The sequence below is a fragment of the Ambystoma mexicanum genome, chromosome 1p (genome assembly GCF_040938575.1).
Source record: "Ambystoma mexicanum isolate Mex_15411 chromosome 1p, UKY_AmexF1_1, whole genome shotgun sequence".
NCBI classification, from domain to species: domain Eukaryota; kingdom Metazoa; phylum Chordata; class Amphibia; order Caudata; family Ambystomatidae; genus Ambystoma; species Ambystoma mexicanum.
In genome coordinates this window covers 301,864,319-301,881,281 of record NC_090921.1, presented here as the reverse complement: position 1 = coordinate 301,881,281, position 16,963 = coordinate 301,864,319, and the positions used below count along the sequence as shown (strand labels likewise).

The following is a 16,963-nucleotide window of genomic DNA, read 5'->3' as shown; positions in this document are numbered from 1 at the left end:
ATATTCGGAAGTATGCCATGGAGGTAGAGGGGGCTTAATTCAGTATTTTCTGGCAAAAATCCCCTTCCATAATGTTTAGCCAAGTCAAATCCCTTATGGCCAATGCCTCTAACCCATACAATATGGCAGGGCTAAAACTCAGCTTATAAAGCAAAATTACTCCTATAGAGTATCCCGCAGTTTGTTTTTTGAGAACTTGTTTATAATAGAGGTGAGTTGGCAGGCTTTACTTTTCTTCCCCTCTTTGATGTTGTAGTAATCCCCACAAGTCGTCAGCTCCAAGCCGAAATAGGGATACGATTACACAGCAGTACACATGCATGGGAGGTTGCAAGGCTTCACAGAAGCAATACACTTACCCCTGGAACAGACTCACCTCATGCATGCAAACTGATAACCAAGCACTGCTTGGCTGACCCAGGACTCCTCCCCGGAATCCGTGACGACACAGTACAATCTCGTGAAGGTGTGGGTAGACCACTACGTAGCGGCCTTGCAGCTGTCGAGCAGGGGAGCACCAGAGAGGAAGGCTGTAGTTGCTGCAATGGCTTTGGTGGAATAAGCTCTCGACCGACCCAGTAGCAGTCTTTCGACCAGATGTTGGCAATGCGTGATACAGCCAGGGAGCCACCTGGAGATGAAAACTTTAGACAGGGCCTTCCCGTGTCCCATAGGACTGAAAGCAAAGAAGAGCTGAGAAGTCGTTGGTGCATGCCACATAGTACATTAAGGCATGCGAGACATCCAGCAAATGCAACACCCTCTCTGCCGGTAAAGATGAGTTAGCAAAGAAAACTGGCAAGACCAAAGGTTCATTTAAGCGTAAGTTCGATAGAACCTTAGGCATAAAGAATGGATGAGTCCGCAAAACCTCCTTAGAAGGATGGAATGACCGATATGGAGGTTTACATGAGAGCCTGCATTTCCCCAACACGCCTGGCTGAGGTGATAGCCACTAGGAAGTCTGTTTGCCAAGATGGAAACCTTAAAGATGCTTGTTGCGTTGGTTCAAAAGGTGAAACCATTAGCTTTGACAACACCACATTGAGCGCTGGAGCTTTCACCAGAGGGAACGCCCTGAAGAGGCCCTTGAGGAACTCCTTCACGAGTCTGAGACCACAGGGATGTCAATCTGGAAAAGTGAATACCCTTCATTTGAATGACAGACGTAACTTGATGGCCGAAGTCTATGCTAACCCCACCGCAAGGGTACGCACCAATAGAACTTACTCTGAAAAGTGGCCCCTGTGCAGGCGCACCCGACAAGGTTGTCCCCTGTGTCCCATGCTCTACATCATCGCTGCAGAGCTTGTAGCGGCCTACCTGAGACAGGAATACGGGGATGGAGGCATTCATATTAACGGAGCCACTCACCTTGTCTCCATGTACGCCGTTGACACCCTCTTATACCTTCGGGACCCCGAACACCTCCTACCTTATATTCTGGAAACTCTGGACTGCTTCCACAAGCACACCGGGATCCAAATCAACAAGAGTAAATCCTGCCTCTTCCCCCTAGCTGCACTACACAGTGAATGTTACGGATCTCTCCCTCCCCTTGATCTGAAATGGCAAGCAACCTCCTTGAAATATTTAGGGATAACTATACACAGGAACCCCGCTACAGAACATATCCTTAACACCGTTAGGGTCAAGGACTCGCTTTCTAAGTCTATGGACTTTTGGGGCCAGCTCCCGCTCTCAATGGCAGGAAGGGCGGGCCTCCTCAAAATGGTAGCCCTCCCTCGCTTACTGCATACCTTCACCAACGTTCCCTACTACATCCCTCCCTCGTTCTTCAGGGACCTCAATAAACTTTACAGGGGCTTCCTTTGGGGGGGGTGGCAGACACAGGGTGGCACTATAGACCCTCCAGAGGCCATACGAGAAGGGCAGACTGAAGATCCCAAACTTCGAACTATATTTTCTCGCTGGTCAATTGAGACATGTTGTGCAGTGGATGGCTGACGAGGACACAATAGACACGCGCCTTCTTCAGCCAGCCCTCCCCCAGCTACTACTCAGGGACCTACTCTGGACTAGAGGTGGCGCCCTTGAACACTGCCCTTACCTCGCCAAACTTAGGACACGCCTCTGGGCCTGTAAGCTGGTAGGGCATAAAGACCCGTACTCCCCACAGATCCCTATCGCAGCACTCATGTTTAACCAACCTTGGGGGCACCTTGAGACTCGCACACTATGGGAGCCCTTTGGTGTGGCCACGCTGGGAGACTTGTTTCATGAACAGGAACTCATTGCCTTCCCCGACCTCTGCGACGCCACTGATCTCTCCACCGGGCAATTTCTACTGCATAGAGCGGTCACACAGGCCTTGAGTGGTAGGTGGCCTGAGGCTACTGACCAAATAGGGGAGAATGTATGCATCGAAATGATCCTGAACGCTGCTGAAGGCGGCCATGAGACCTCTCGTATCTACGAGGCCCTACTACAGGGCTCTACCAAGGATGACCTGAAATGCCGGAACAAATGGGAGGCTGAGTTAGGCCTTGTTTTCGAAGACTCAGATTGGGGGGACATTATCCATTACCACAAAAAAATCTCCCGTAATGCCCGCTTACAGCTCATCCAACTGTATATAATCAACAGAGCGTACCTCACCCCAGAAGCTATATCTAGATTCACCGGCGCTGGCACCCAACTTTGCCCCAAATGCAGCGAAATCGAGGTCGGTATGACACACATGTTTTGGGGCTGCCCAGTGCTCAGAGAGTTCTGGGTACGAGTTAAGGAAAGAGTGGCCGGAGCGGACATTGACATTGAGGTGGAAGACCCCTCGGCATGTATCCTGGGCAGGTTTAAGCGCTGCAGGAAGAACAAACCACTAAATAAACTCAAAAACCTCATATACATCACGGCCAAAAGGCGCATAGCCATGAGCTGGAAAAGCCCCAGAGGCCCGCCTATATCCTTATGGTGGGGCGACCTTTTAAAATGGACCAAGGCTGAAACGGCGGCATGGGAGACGGCGATTCAGGTGCAACGAGCTACAACGTTGGGTGGCCCCAACAGTACCCTTGCTTTATCCTGAGCTACCTGAGAAGTAACCAGATGGCGATACCGACCGGAACGTCTGTTAGAACTCTTGAGGAACTTTGTTCTTACCATGGTCTTGGTGGGGGGGGGGAGAGAGGGGAGTGGGGAGTTGGGTGTTTATTTCCTCAGGTCATTTATGATATGCTTTTCTGTTACGAATGATGATGATCCTGTTACTTGAGATACGGAAAATAATAAATATATTTAAAAAAAAAAAACTTGATGGCCGAAGGCCAACCGTCTTATGCTTGCCAGGAGCCCGGGTATAGCAGGATATGGCGGCCAAATGCACCTTGATAGAAGCATTGGCTAGCCCAGACTCAGCAAGCAGGAGTAGGTAAGGAAGAAGTTGCAGGGCTGTGACTCGCAGTGGAGACATCCTCTTTGAACGGCACCACACTGTAAAGCGTTTCCGCTTGTGCTTATATCAGGAAAGTGTCAACGGAGCTCTGGCTGTAAGCCAGAATTTTCTTGCATTCCAGAGTTATTGAGTAGTGTCCGAATTCTAGGGCTCCAGAAGCCAGGCCGCGAGGTTCAGCAACTCGGGTTCGTGGTGCAGGGTTGACACTCCTTCCCTGGAAAGGAGATCTCAAAGAAGAGGCAGTTTAACAGCTGGCGCCACTGACAGAGATGTTCTGGATACCAGATCTGCCTGGGCCACGCTGGTGCAATGAGTATCATCCTGCAGCGGAATAGTCTGAGAGTATTGAGAAAATATAGCAGCATAGGAATTGGTGGGAATGCATACAGGAACAGGCACTTCCAAGGGAATGAGAAGGCTTCTCCTAGGCTCTTGGCTTGAGTATACCTGCTGGCAAACCTCTGGCATTTCGAGTTGGCTGCCGTGATAAAAAGGATGATGTGAGGGTGGCCCCACTTTCTGGAGAGAAGAGATACCAGGGTCTGTTGGAGCTCCCACTCGTGGCAGAACCATAGTGGGCACTGGAAAGGAGATCTCACTGCCCTGCAGCCCTGTTCCCCTGCTTGCAGTCCTCTGTCTGCATGCAGCCCCTTGCTCTCTACCACCGATTTTCTTGTCCCTGCCAGCAGGTCCTTGCTCAGTGCCCATATTCCAAGTTACTTGCCTTTAGCATCCAAAATTCCAGTCCTGAGTTTCCTTGTTATCTGTCTGCAGACCTGCCCTTGTTCCAGTCCAGACTTATTGTTCTTTGTATTCCTTATTACCAATTTGCAGTTCAGTTCTTGCTATCCTAGTCCAGAGTTTCAATCCGGAGTTATCTTTTTCCTGCTCTGTAGTTCAGTCCGATGTTCCTTGATGCCAGTCTTTAGTTTCCAGTCTGTCGTTCCAGTCTCCTGTACTCTCGTGCTTGGATGCTTGACTTCTTGCCTGTGCTCTTTCTTCTTGATATCTATCCTGAACCTTGCTCACTCTCTCTTTCTGTTCTTTCTCTCGATATTTCTGTTGCTGTTATTGTCCTCACTTGTGTTTGTGTCATTCCTTCGGACAGAATTTGGCTGCTTGGTTTCCCGGCAGACAATCACTGCCCTTTTCCTTTTTCGCATCTCAGTCTTGTCCATTGTGCCATATTTGTAAACAGTGTGCCGATTGCTGTTTCAGGGAGCAGACACTGTTCTGTTCTTGCTGAACCTGTACAGGCTTCAGTCTTGTGAGTTTTGTTTCATTGTTCCTGCCTTAGCGTCCAGAGACGCCTACTCCTGCTGCTCCTTTCCATAAGCATTCAGTGTGGGCCCCTCTAATAACAACCAGCTCAGAAGGCTAGAGTTTCAACTGATCAGTGGGAAACTCTTCTCCCATTCTGCATACACCCAAAGTGGGAACTTAGCGTATTTGTCTCATTGCATTCCTGCCTCTTTCTGTTAATGCCTTTGTTGCTTGTCTGTAGTTATTGCATATCCTTCTTTTTCTGCAGGACTCCTTACACTCCCATCTCTTGTGCACTATTCTCCCCTCCACTTTGTCTGCACGCCTCTGCCCTCAAGCCTATCACATATAGGCCTTTTGTTTGATCGCTCCATTGAGCAAAATGTAATTTGCTATATGAAGTTAGGAGATGTGGGGAGTGATGTTAATTCCAAGCTATCCAAAAGATGTATATACCCATTGAAAAGGGGCCAGATTCTCCAACCTTTTTTTGTCCACATGTGGGTACCGTCAAATTAAAAATGTCCTAATTTTGTGGCATTTACTTAGAAACCTGTCACTTTACTAAATATTGTTAATTCCCATACGCTAGAAGCTCCATGGATAATGAAAATAAAAAGGGTGACGACAAAGGGCAGTCCTGATGGGTGCCTCTTCGTGAAATACATTTGTTACTGTCCCCCTGCAAGGTATTTTGTGAGGTACAAGGTGGGTGGTCTTGACAGTACCATGGTTGGTGCTTCCTGGAGATTTTCTGGTTGGTGTCTAGCATGAATGGTGGGTTCTTTCGATTGCTTTGTGGTGTGGGTTAACTCTTTGAGCGTCTCTGCCACTCGTGTTCTGCTGTCTTGATGCCCCTTCTCCCATAGTGTGTAGACTGCCAGTGAGGCTGCTCCGGCAGGTGTGGGGGGTTATGGGAAAAGTAATCTTGGAGAAGGTAGTGTGAGGGGTCAGTAATGCGAGGCAAACAACTGCTTGTAGTTTTCTCAAAATATACCATTTTATTAAAGAAATTTAAATAAAGAAAACACCTTGCTTTCCCTACTCTACAGAGACATTCCCTACTTAGTCTAAAGGCTAAGAGAACATTCTCTAGCATGGGAAAACTGGCCATCACACTAAACAACAAACCTACAATGGAAATTATAAAGTTACATTACATAATAAAAAATATCAGCACAATATCGGAATGGACATCTCCTGTCCTGAGTAAGATGCCTTCCCCCAGGATACAAAGTCCACTCCCAAAATGTTAAACTAAAGAAAATACGTTTTTTTTTTTAACCATTTCATGAGAGCTCAAAGTCTAAGCAAACGTTCAACAAACACAAATCCACTGGTAACAACTAATTTGTTCCTGGATGAAAAGATCCCCTTCCAACTTCCAGAAAAGAAATTGCACCAGAGGTAACCTGGTTATGATGATAAATTGTCTCTTCTTCAAGATAAATTGCCACAGTTCAAAAGAAAGTGTAATATTCTTCAATGTCAATAATTTCAAGACTACTTTTGGTACTATGAGAACAGTCACCTTTGTCTCGGAGTACGTTACTGCTTCAACCACTTCATTGTAACATCTGTTGACTTCATATACCACCACAGGTCAGGTATTACTACTACTACTTCAGTACCTTTGAAATATTTAGGTAGATTTCGACAAGACACTTCAACCTCATTGGGTAGGAAAGGCACTCTTCCGTTCAATTGCTTTCTTAAAAGAGGCAGCCAATTTGCCTCTTCAGTCTGTCTAACTACCACAAGAACAACCTGCTTCTACTCATAAGACTCTCTCTTCTAGCTTCAGCAGTCTTTCACACCACAGGTTGTATTCTACTGCAGAGTATTCTCCACAAGCATTTGGTTCCCCTACAAAAGCTTTGTACCCACCTTTCTGTCAGTTATCAGCCAGAAGCTTTGTGCCACTCTTTCATCTTCAGGTAACAATGGAGTACTTGTTTCTTAGGCGACTTGCTGTTAACAACTTCACAGTGTAGTTGGATGGCTCTTTAACTCAAAACTGGTTTCACTATGAAAAGGGGATGCATAATGGCTTGGTCTTCTCCTTCAGTACTTTAGAGTCTTTACTTATTTGAAATAGAATGAGTGGCACTTCTGGATACTGTATAGAGTTCAGTCCTTCAAGTGAAAACACAATTGGGCACACATGACCTCTCTTTCAGATAGAATTTACAGTTTGAAGTTGAATGAGGAATTGTATTCCCATGTAATGGTAAAGGATGCAACTCTGACTTCCATTGGGAAACACAATTGGGTACACATGACCTTGTTTTGATGGAGTTTTCACTCTTTGTTACTTGTAACTCATATAACGTCAATGTTAGGAATCCAGAAATGGTCTATAAAGCGTTCCTTTTCACAATTAAGGACACCCCCGCTGTTAATCAGCAACAAGTTAGAAAGTGTTCAACAATGGATTCATTGCATTTTCTTTCTCGGGTGAGCATCAAAGCTTTCACGGCAAGCGCAAGTATTACAAGTGAATTGTTTAATAGAAGTTTGAATATACCAAATAGCTTTTACTCGCTTTCAGCCAGACGGAGTCATTTAGGAGCTGGCTACAGTTACCGGCAACGCTCGCGAATGTATCTGAACTCTGTGCTTCACTCACCGGCTTCAATGACACTGGTTTTGTGGGTTGCACTTTTTCCCCAACTTCCTCTGCCTCTTCTACTACTTCTGGCTCGCTGGTGACCCACACCTTTCTCCACCATGGGTGACTTTGGTCTGGCCACTTGATGTGAGAGCTTCCCTTTCTCCCGAGACCCTTGGCTTGCCTTCTGCTTCTGGCCTTGGTCTCCTGCACTTCCACGGCTTCGCAATCACAGCAACAAGGCTTATATGGGTGAAAAATCAGCCTCCTGCACGTCTTTTGCAATGCAACCGTTGCATTTACGAGTTTGGAAGAAAGGGACTCTCTGAGCTTGCAGGTGAAATCTGCTGTCTACACGCTCTGGTGTCCCTTCTATTCTGCCACGTTCTTGTGATTTGCCAGCCTTGTGCTTCTCCTCTGCTACTGCTGCTTCAGCCAGCCTCCCAGCTCCTACTACTCCTCCTTTCCTGCTGGGTGTAAATATCATTGTCCATGTCGCGGCCACAGCAGCGCTTGTCAGCACAGGGCAAAATCCTCACAGCGCAAGCTGGCAGGGGTGTTAAACTCAAAGTGCATATTAGCAGTAATCAAATTCCAAATTGCAGTTTAGCAGGGATTAGACATGACCATTCAGATTTCAGGGACTGAAAAACTTTATAGCGTAGATCAGTGGTCTTCAAAATTAGTGGCTGCCCCCCAAACCCTCAGGGGGGCCAGAGGATGTCCGGAGAGGAGGGGGGCAGTCTCTTTAAAAAGGGATTAAGATGACTGCTTTTAATATAAAAAAGGAATAAGGTGACTGCTTTTAATAGAAAATATGAGCAGTAGAAAATCCTATTTTTTAAAAGCCTGGGAACCGCCCCCCTCCCCCACCTGTAAATCCTTTGGGCCCCCTAGGGAGAGCCAACTCCTAGGAGGGAGGCAGAAACAATATTTGCACTGAAGGGGGATGAGGGGACCACGGTATGAAAAGGTTTGAATACCACTGGTGTAGATCAATAGATTGGACCTCACCAGGCAAATTAGCAGGGACAAATTCACAGTGAAGAGGTGGCCCTGGGCTACATCAGAAAAGGCGAGATATGAGAGCTATAGCTAACATGTATAAATACAGGAGGTTAAAGGAACATATTGCTGCATAGGAGTTATTATACATCACAGTATCACCAGATAAGACTTGTCAAGTGGGGACTCATGAGCAACATAGACAGGTTCTTCTTTACAGAAAAGGTGTTAAATGTTGTAATTGCCTCATGGCAGGAGTGGTATTCAAGAATTACTAACAGGGAGTAATCAAAGTCATAGGGCAAAGAGAGAGCTGGGGCTTGATTGTTACAGATGTAAGACAAATGGGCACATTAGATGGTTTGCTGGTATCTACAAATACGGTTCCTGTAATCCTGCTTTGTAAGTGACAGTCGCAGGTTTATAACCCTCTACCCACCTATGTGACCTATGCAATATATTCACAGATGAGTGAACCTGTGCAACGGCTTTTGGTCTGCCCTCTTTCCTTACAGCTTTTATGTTCCTTCTTTTTTTCCAGGCTGAAGATGAAGACTACACTCAACCTGAGTATTTTGTGGACTTCCAGCTTCCGACAGCACTCCTCCTGCAGAAGGTGCGGGATCAAACAACCAGCCAACACCACGAGTTGATTGCCCAGGTCCTGTGTTCACTTCGCCAGGGGCATGGGGCAGACACCATAGACAGGCGAGAGTAAGTATCATTCCCAGTGATGCCCTAACATATGTTTGAGATATGAAGAGACTGTTGCAGAGCCAGGATAAAGAAGACGTGCAGTGTCAACTCCCCACAAAGGACTGCACCACGTTTATGGGTGAACATCAGAGAAGGCAAGAGTTGTCAGAGAGCATGTGGAGACTCTGGGTAATCCTGTCCAATAACTGTATGAACAGTATCCCATTGCTCTACTGTGTATTAAGAATGTGTGTCATCATGCACATCCCTTACTATGGTGCAGCCACCATTGTGACACTGTTGTCCTGGGATCCCTCTTGTCTTGCCTCCGAATTCCTGCTGTCAAGCAGGAACCATCGCGATACAAATCTTATCAATTCCCATCTATCATATTATGACATAATCGCTATCATGATCTGAATCTGGGGCACCTCCAGATCATTGTGCCCACCTCCCTGCTAGATATATGGGTGATCTTTTCCTATTATCCTATTACCTTAACTAAGTCTGTGAAACACCCCCTCTTTTTACTTCTAGTAGTGTCACCAAGGCAATATGCCTTGCACAATTATCAAGTGACCTGGATCACAGAATAAATTGGCCACGAAGTAAACTGAAGAACGATATCATCTCGCAGCGTCGGGAGGGACATGAACAGTGTACTACCAAGTTAGGACGCAGGCATTACGTTTCACTGAATATCATGCCGTTGGCACCAGGGAGGCGGGGTATATTGAGTGCTTTGCAGGAAACTATGCAATATGGGACTAATTAAAAATCAAATTTAACAGCGTCAGATCTTTTGAAATTTATGGTGCCTGGCAGAACATCCCTCGGGAGGCCCGGCTGTGTCACTTATGTAGTAATAACTGTGTGTAAACCAGCAAGCACTTATTACTATACTGCAAAGCGCTCCTACCTTTAAGGATTATAGCATTTAGAAATGCAGGCACACAGATGAATACAGCTCTGGAGGAGGTCTGGTGGACATATATGATGGGAAATTCGGAGAGCGTAATCTTCCATTCCTCTTTGTTGTGGAGGAAAGTCAATTCAATCTTCCATGTACTTTCTAACTAATAGATAATTGATGTGTAAGTGGAAAATTCTCTTTTTTTAAAAGTTGGTTCTTGCATCAACTGTATACAAAAATTTAAAAACAAATATATTATTTCTTGCTCCCCCTGTGGGCTGGCGGTAGTCATCTCACTAGATCAGACTTGCTTTGTTAGAATACTTTATACAGTCCTGGGACACAGTGGGGTGAACATTGATTGTGAATGACTGTACCTCCTGGTGATTTATGTACACTGCAGAGGACTTTCTTACTTTTAAGATATATAGATCTACCTATGGGTATTGTGACAGTCATTTGGTGGGGTCCAAAAAAGAAGGGATCCAGAGGCTCCTGCCGCCAGGGTGATTCACTCTCTTGTTGATGCAACTCTTGGAGGTGGAATGTGAGGTTCGCCTGGAGCCTCAAGCCCATCCCCAGTTTGTGAAGGAGTACAGCAACCTGAGTGATGGACATGCGTGGATGACACTATGCGACCGTAGACTGAAGCTCTGGGAAGTTTAGAAGCATATAGTGACACCTACACATGCTTGCTTTGAATACTTTCCAGGAGGCTTGCGTGAGGCAACAATCGAAAGTGGGCCAGTGGCTCCCAGTCCCGTTTGTGTTTTTCCAATTATGCTCACCAACAATAGGAATCTGACGGAGGGTGAGGACACTCATGGTTTCAGGAACGGAAGAGATCAACAAACATGCAGACCCAAAGAATTCCACTACGTGGCTGTGGAGCTTCCATGACCACATTGTCTGACTCAAGACCTTGGCTACTGCCTTTGCACCCTCTACCTGCCCAATCACTTCAGTTATGAACATACTAAATCCCAATCTTTATTGAGTCACTTTAACATGCTCTACCTCAATATTAAAGGAGGCACAAGTAGATATGTAGTGTGGGAGTTCAGCGGAGTTGGAGAGCTGGTGAAAGTGTAGTGAAGGCGAGGAGTACATATTTTCCTGTAGTCTGCTCAGGGCTATAGCCCCAAGCTGGGCAAAAGCCAGAGGACCTCAAGGCAGAAGGAATTGCCTGCTACCTTATTAACCTGCTGCTACTGCACTACTTGAGTCAAAGGCAACCCAAGGCCAAAGGGTTAAAATGCATCTGCCCAGAACAATATCAGAACCAGCCAAAGGACCAGCCAAGAAAGCATGATGGGGCACTATAAATGCCCTGCGATAGCGTGATTTGGTAACTAACCAGAAGGGGCTATATTCTTGCAACTGTAACATCATGTCCACTTAGATTACAACTTTGCACCAATCTGTTACTGTGCCACCGTGACACCATTAGATATAAGTTGCTTCCCCTTTTCTGTTTCCGAGATCACCTTAAAGTTCCTGCAGGCGGTAATTCAACCTTCCTTGTGGAAAAAATAGTGTTAAACTTTGCTCTGTATGTGTTTGTTTGTTGCCAACCATGAAAAGATGGCGTCCATGATAGGAAGAACAGGATATGAATCAGAAGCCCAACCCTGAGAATGCAACTATGAACTTAAGTAGGGTATGCATGTCCCCAGAGACTAAGGTTCCCTATTGGTCTACTCTCAAAGCAGCATGGTTTGACCTGTACAGCTCAGATGATTGTCTAATTTCCTCTAGTTTACTCATCATTGGCTCTGTGAAGAGTCAGTGGACCTCATTACGACCCAGGCACTAGGGGGTTAACGGTGTTGGTAGAGCTGTCAGCGCCGTTAACCCCCTACCGCCTCATTACAAAGTCTGCTCGCGGGTCCTGCTAAGGCCACCTGGTAAAACCAGGCGTCCTTAGCGGGTCCCACGAGTAGACCAGGATGCTAACAACGGGCCCGTCATTAATGGGCCCCTTGTTAGCATCCTCCCCATTCCCATTGAGCCCTATGGGGGCTCAAATGGGAATGGGGATGTACCGGGTCCGGGTTCCTTGAATGGGGAAATACCGGACCCTCCAAGGTCGGAATGGCCCGCTATTTCCCCATTCAAGGAACCCGGTCCCCGGTATGGGGGTAGCCATGCCGCATATAGCGGCATGGCTACCTCCTTACTCGTAATGAGGCCCAGTGTGTGATGACTCACTGCAGGTCCATCATCACCCACTACTCCCTGTTCCTCATACCCGCTTGCAACCTTAATTGGGAAGCCATAACCCGTTCCTCTCAATCCCTCCGAATCCTAACTTACCATGCTGTGTCCCAGCCCACACATTATACACATTCCTGGGTCAATCTTGCTGGTGCAGAGACCCAACATTCAAAGGTCCAGGAGGGGAGATACCAGATTTATTATGATGACAGGACTCCAGATATTGGTTGTTCCTCAGACCTTTAGGATGAATACCTCCCAAGTCTCAACTGATGGTCAACAATTTTGTTGATGCAGGAACTGGCGTGGTGGACTGGGATCACAGGGAAGAAGTAATGATTTTCCTAATTAGTAAGGGCCTCACCCCTGTCCAATGCAAATAGTTAATTTGCAAATTGATCTTTATTCTGGATGTAGATGCGGTGCACATCTTTGAGTCATTCCCCTTATCCAGGTCCCAGCAACATTTTGGACAAAGTCCTTGAGGAGTTAATTGAGTGTTACAAAGCCAAGTAGGATCAATATGTGGCAGACAAAGATGTTACATTTAAAAAGATACAGGTAAATTAGGGATTATTACACAAGTGTGTCAACTAATGGGAAACACTATGGAACCAAAGCCATAGTTTTTCCTATAGGTCCAAAACAAATATTTGTGTTTAGTAATTCTCAATCCTGTGTCCTTTCCAGGTATACATTGGCCAATCTCTGTCAATCAGTCTCAGGGGTTTGTGTCTACCAAGATTATTTCTTGACTCAGTGCTGTGTAGATTCTGGACCCCTGCTTCTCATCTGTGACTTCTTGAAGACCTCTTGTATGGTTCTCTGGGGTCTCCATTAGTGCACAGTAGACCTGGACCATGGCTGAAGCTAGGATAGATGGTAAAAGGATGAACCCCAGAGCTTCCATCAGGAGGCTGGCCATCAGAGTGCCACTACATGCGGAGTATGGGTATTTTTCCTGCCACCTTGTCTCATGGTCTTTACTCTACATCCCCAATGACCCTTTCCCGTTTACCACCTCGATGAGTCACAATGGTCTTGTGCCTAAGGGGACTTTTCCTGTACTTCCTTTATTCTCCCATCCCTCTCTCCTACTTCTGCTTCCTCAATGCTCCAACACATGTTCCTACCTCCACCCATCTTCCACTCACAACTTTGTCTTATGGCTTGTCTGCTCTCCCGCTACGTCCCTATGGTCTTCTCCTCCAACTCTCTGACAGTGCACTGCTTCTCAACTCCACTACCTCCAACTGATGTTTTCCTCTCCTCTTCCTCCACTCATCTACCTGCTCCGCCTCTGCCTTATTTGTACCTCCAACCTCCTCCTGACCCCATTTCTCCTCCCCCTTGATATTGCCACCAATTCAGTGCTTTTTATTTTCTCTCTCGCTCTCTCTCTCACTCTCTCTCATTTTGGTATCCCATTCTGTTAACGCTAGGACCAGGTCACTGTGTCTTGTGTTCGTACAAAGCACTACTCAGCCTTGCATAAAAGACATCAGGACTCTGGTTTCTCTTTACGTAATTAACCACACAAGGCTTTTGAGTGTGGCAGCAGAATGTGCACCAGATTTCTCAGGTTATAATGTTTCTGTTAGTTCTACTTTTACAGTGGGACTTGATAGCCATTTTTTACCTGATGGCCACAGTCTTACCTATACAGAGGCTACAAATGTCACATAAGAGCACTTCAGCGGGGAAGAGGATACTGACGATTACGCAGATGACAACTTTTGGGAATGATTGCACTGCAAAGGTAGACGTATTGTAGACATTCCATACAAGCTTGGAGCCTTTATTATTAAAAAAGGGGGCAGGCTCTTGTTCATATGACACATACCTGCCAAAATATTGGGGGATTGGGGGTGGCGGTGGGGTAGACCAGGAGAACCCCGCACAACTCCCCAGGCCCCGGAACCACGTAGCAAAGGTTGGCACCCTGCCATTGTGGCCACCACTCACTGTTCCCCAAGAGCCAGGCAGGAGGTATCATCACAGGAAATCTCCTAAGTTTGCTGACCACACTCTTCAAAGTGCTTTTGAACAGATAATTCTGGAAACTGGTGGGAAGGGGCAACAGGAATGTTTTATATAACGCACAGATAACGGGGATGGGAAGCCCTGGTACCAATGGTAAATCCACAAAACCCTTACTGCATAGAGTCCTGGAAATTACTCTTTTCCCATTTGAGAGCCATAGACCAATGGGTAACAAAGACCCCAAATCATGTTTTATCACAATTCATTTAGCCAGATATGTACAATCAGTAAAAACTTGATCAGTCCAGGTGCCTCTGTTAAGACATCTCAGGCTGATATCCCTATGGCCAAGCGTTCGCTTTTCCCTACCGCACACCCCTTCTTCTGGATAGGGATGGGTATATTGGAAACAATGTCACCTTCAAGGGCTGGCAAAAGGTATATTCTCATCACAGTGGACTCTGCCACCCAATAACCAGAGCATTTTGCACAGGACAGCACTACCACAGATTCTAAAGCAGTTGGTTCCTGATTTCAGCATGGTAGGAAAGACATCCTAACCATGGATCCAGCTTTGTATCAAAACCTGTGGACAAACGTAAAGACCTTCTTTACGTTAAGGTCTTGCTAATATCTATATAATGACACATAAATTGACAGATTAGCTGAACTTTTAATCCGACTCAAAAGAAATTGGTGGGGAAGTTAGCAGATAAATAAAGGGATAGCAGGGATATTCCCTGGCCATGTTTGCTGTAGGGGAGAACGCCAGAGGATTTTCCAACTTTGAACTAAACAATTGGGATCCCCAGGATGTTGTAGACGTGCTAAGAGACTGGTGGAACCAGCAATGTGACCAGTACCTGTCTTGTTCAAAGCACCAGAGACAAGGTGTCTCTAGTCAAGTAGTTGGTAGATCAAGACATGAGAGGCTCAGGAGAAATAAAAGTAAAGGACTTTACGACTAGAAACCTGACTGAAGAGGTTCAATGTTGATCAGGTTTTAGCTCTACTGCACAGCATGGACAATACGCTTCTAGCCCAATGGCACAGCCTTTATATCATCATACTAATAGTAAGTGATATAAACAACAAGTTCCAGAAATCCGATAGGCATAAGGGAGATGTTAACCATATCAATTGGTTAAAATGATGAATTACCACAGATGCAAGTTGCTGCCCTTTGGTACTGGAAGAATTAACACTTAGAAAAAAGATCATTTACAGGATGTCTTATGTGATGATAAAGAACCCTTCAACCCATCCAGGAAGCTCAAATTCATACGCTTCGGAACGCTGATACATCTTGGACACTATACACTTCACAAGGCCCAACACTAAATATTAAGAGATGGGATATACAAGCCTGTACTGAAGAGTCCCTTTCAGTCCTGTTATGTATGTGCGTTGGCTGCAGGTGAGACATGATTGCAGGTGGTGGTCCACTAAGGTCTCCCTTCTCAGGAGAGTTATCATTATGCCAGTCTAATATTGTCCTTTTTAGGCGGTCAATGAGCGACAAGCGATTTATGCGAAGCGTCATCAAAGACAAAGATTCCTGTTTAATGTAGCCCATTTTGTGGTGCTTACCGCTAAAATCCGCAGTAGAGGTCTTGGAAGCATAAGAGGCCTTGCAGCCGAGTCACGGCGAAGACTGGCTTGGCTCCTGAAGCACCTGACGTTTCTGGAAGTAGCGTGCTGGGGCACCTGGGATCTGTAGTTCTCTTGAAGATACAAAGTATCACAGTTTCAAAACAAACCTAAATGCCGGTGGATTCAATACAATAGTGCACTGATGTTGTCACAAGATGTTAATAACAAAGATGTTTTGTCACAAATGAAATTCTGCCAACTTTTTACAAATCGCTAGCAAACTGCCTGCTGTCCCTGCAATGGCAAAACAAATTACAGATGTCTATTTAGCTGCGCTTCTATATTTTCAAATCATGTCTTTTACCTCAATTAATGGATCAGTTACTCCCCCTTTTATCTTGTAGGGCTCTCCCCATGAGGCTGGTAAATACTGGATCCCGGAGCCCCACCCCCCCCTTCGGTGTGTCATTACTAGTGTAGGCACTGCCTAGTTCAGGAACCAGTCCTCACCGTCATCCAGAGGGAAACCTGCCCAAAGAATACTGGGAAACTCAATTCATGTGTTAGACTTATTGCGAAGAAAAGTAGCCCCAGAAAAGATTTGATATTTAGAGACCACAAAGCCATTCTGGACCCACTTGCGGTTCCTTCTGCAAACAGGAATCATGGAACAGCATATGCCAGGTATGCAAGACCTTGCATGGGATACGTGCAGGAGGAAATAAAAATATTCTATAGGTGAAATACCCAAAATAAACTGATCGAATTGTCCCCATTAGACCGCTACATTATTCCAATACGGCAGAAATGCCTTCTGAGATCTTGGGACACAGAGCCGATTCCAGTTAGCCGAACACACACCCACACATAACAATAAGTGAGAACAAAGGCCAGGCACATGAGGATAAGGTGGACAAATTAGGAAAGGACCGATCACAAACAAACCCATCAACTAGACAACTCGTTGGGACAAATAATATGAAGCCCACCTATAAAGAAACATAAACCTCCTGATGTTGACTGTGTTAGGACGGAATTCTGGCAAGTGATTTGTGTTGCACATGGGTTAGGAGAAGAAGAGAGGGTTTGGGGGGAAGGGGGAGAGGGGGAGAGAACCTTCATTGGCCAAGCAAAATAGATCAGTTGGTATGAAAGTTGCAAAACAAGGGGCACCTAATCCAAGTGAGCCACATTGCATAACAGACCAGGTTGTAAGGGAGCATACAGAAAGGGCAATTCCCCAAATGGAAATATCAATCTCTTCTAA

The 16,963-nt window shown here is 45.9% G+C and overlaps 1 protein-coding gene across 1 annotated transcript in view; it reads left to right on the top strand.

Annotated features, from left to right (window-relative positions):
- Nucleotides 1-16,963, top strand: part of LOC138569467 (uncharacterized) — a 312,282-nt gene that overhangs the window by 274,033 nt on the left and 21,286 nt on the right. Inside the window, exon 4 of the mRNA XM_069647453.1 lies at nucleotides 8,836-9,008. Coding sequence (XP_069503554.1) covers nucleotides 8,836-9,008 — 173 coding nt within the window. The remainder of the gene's footprint in view (nucleotides 1-8,835; nucleotides 9,009-16,963) is intronic.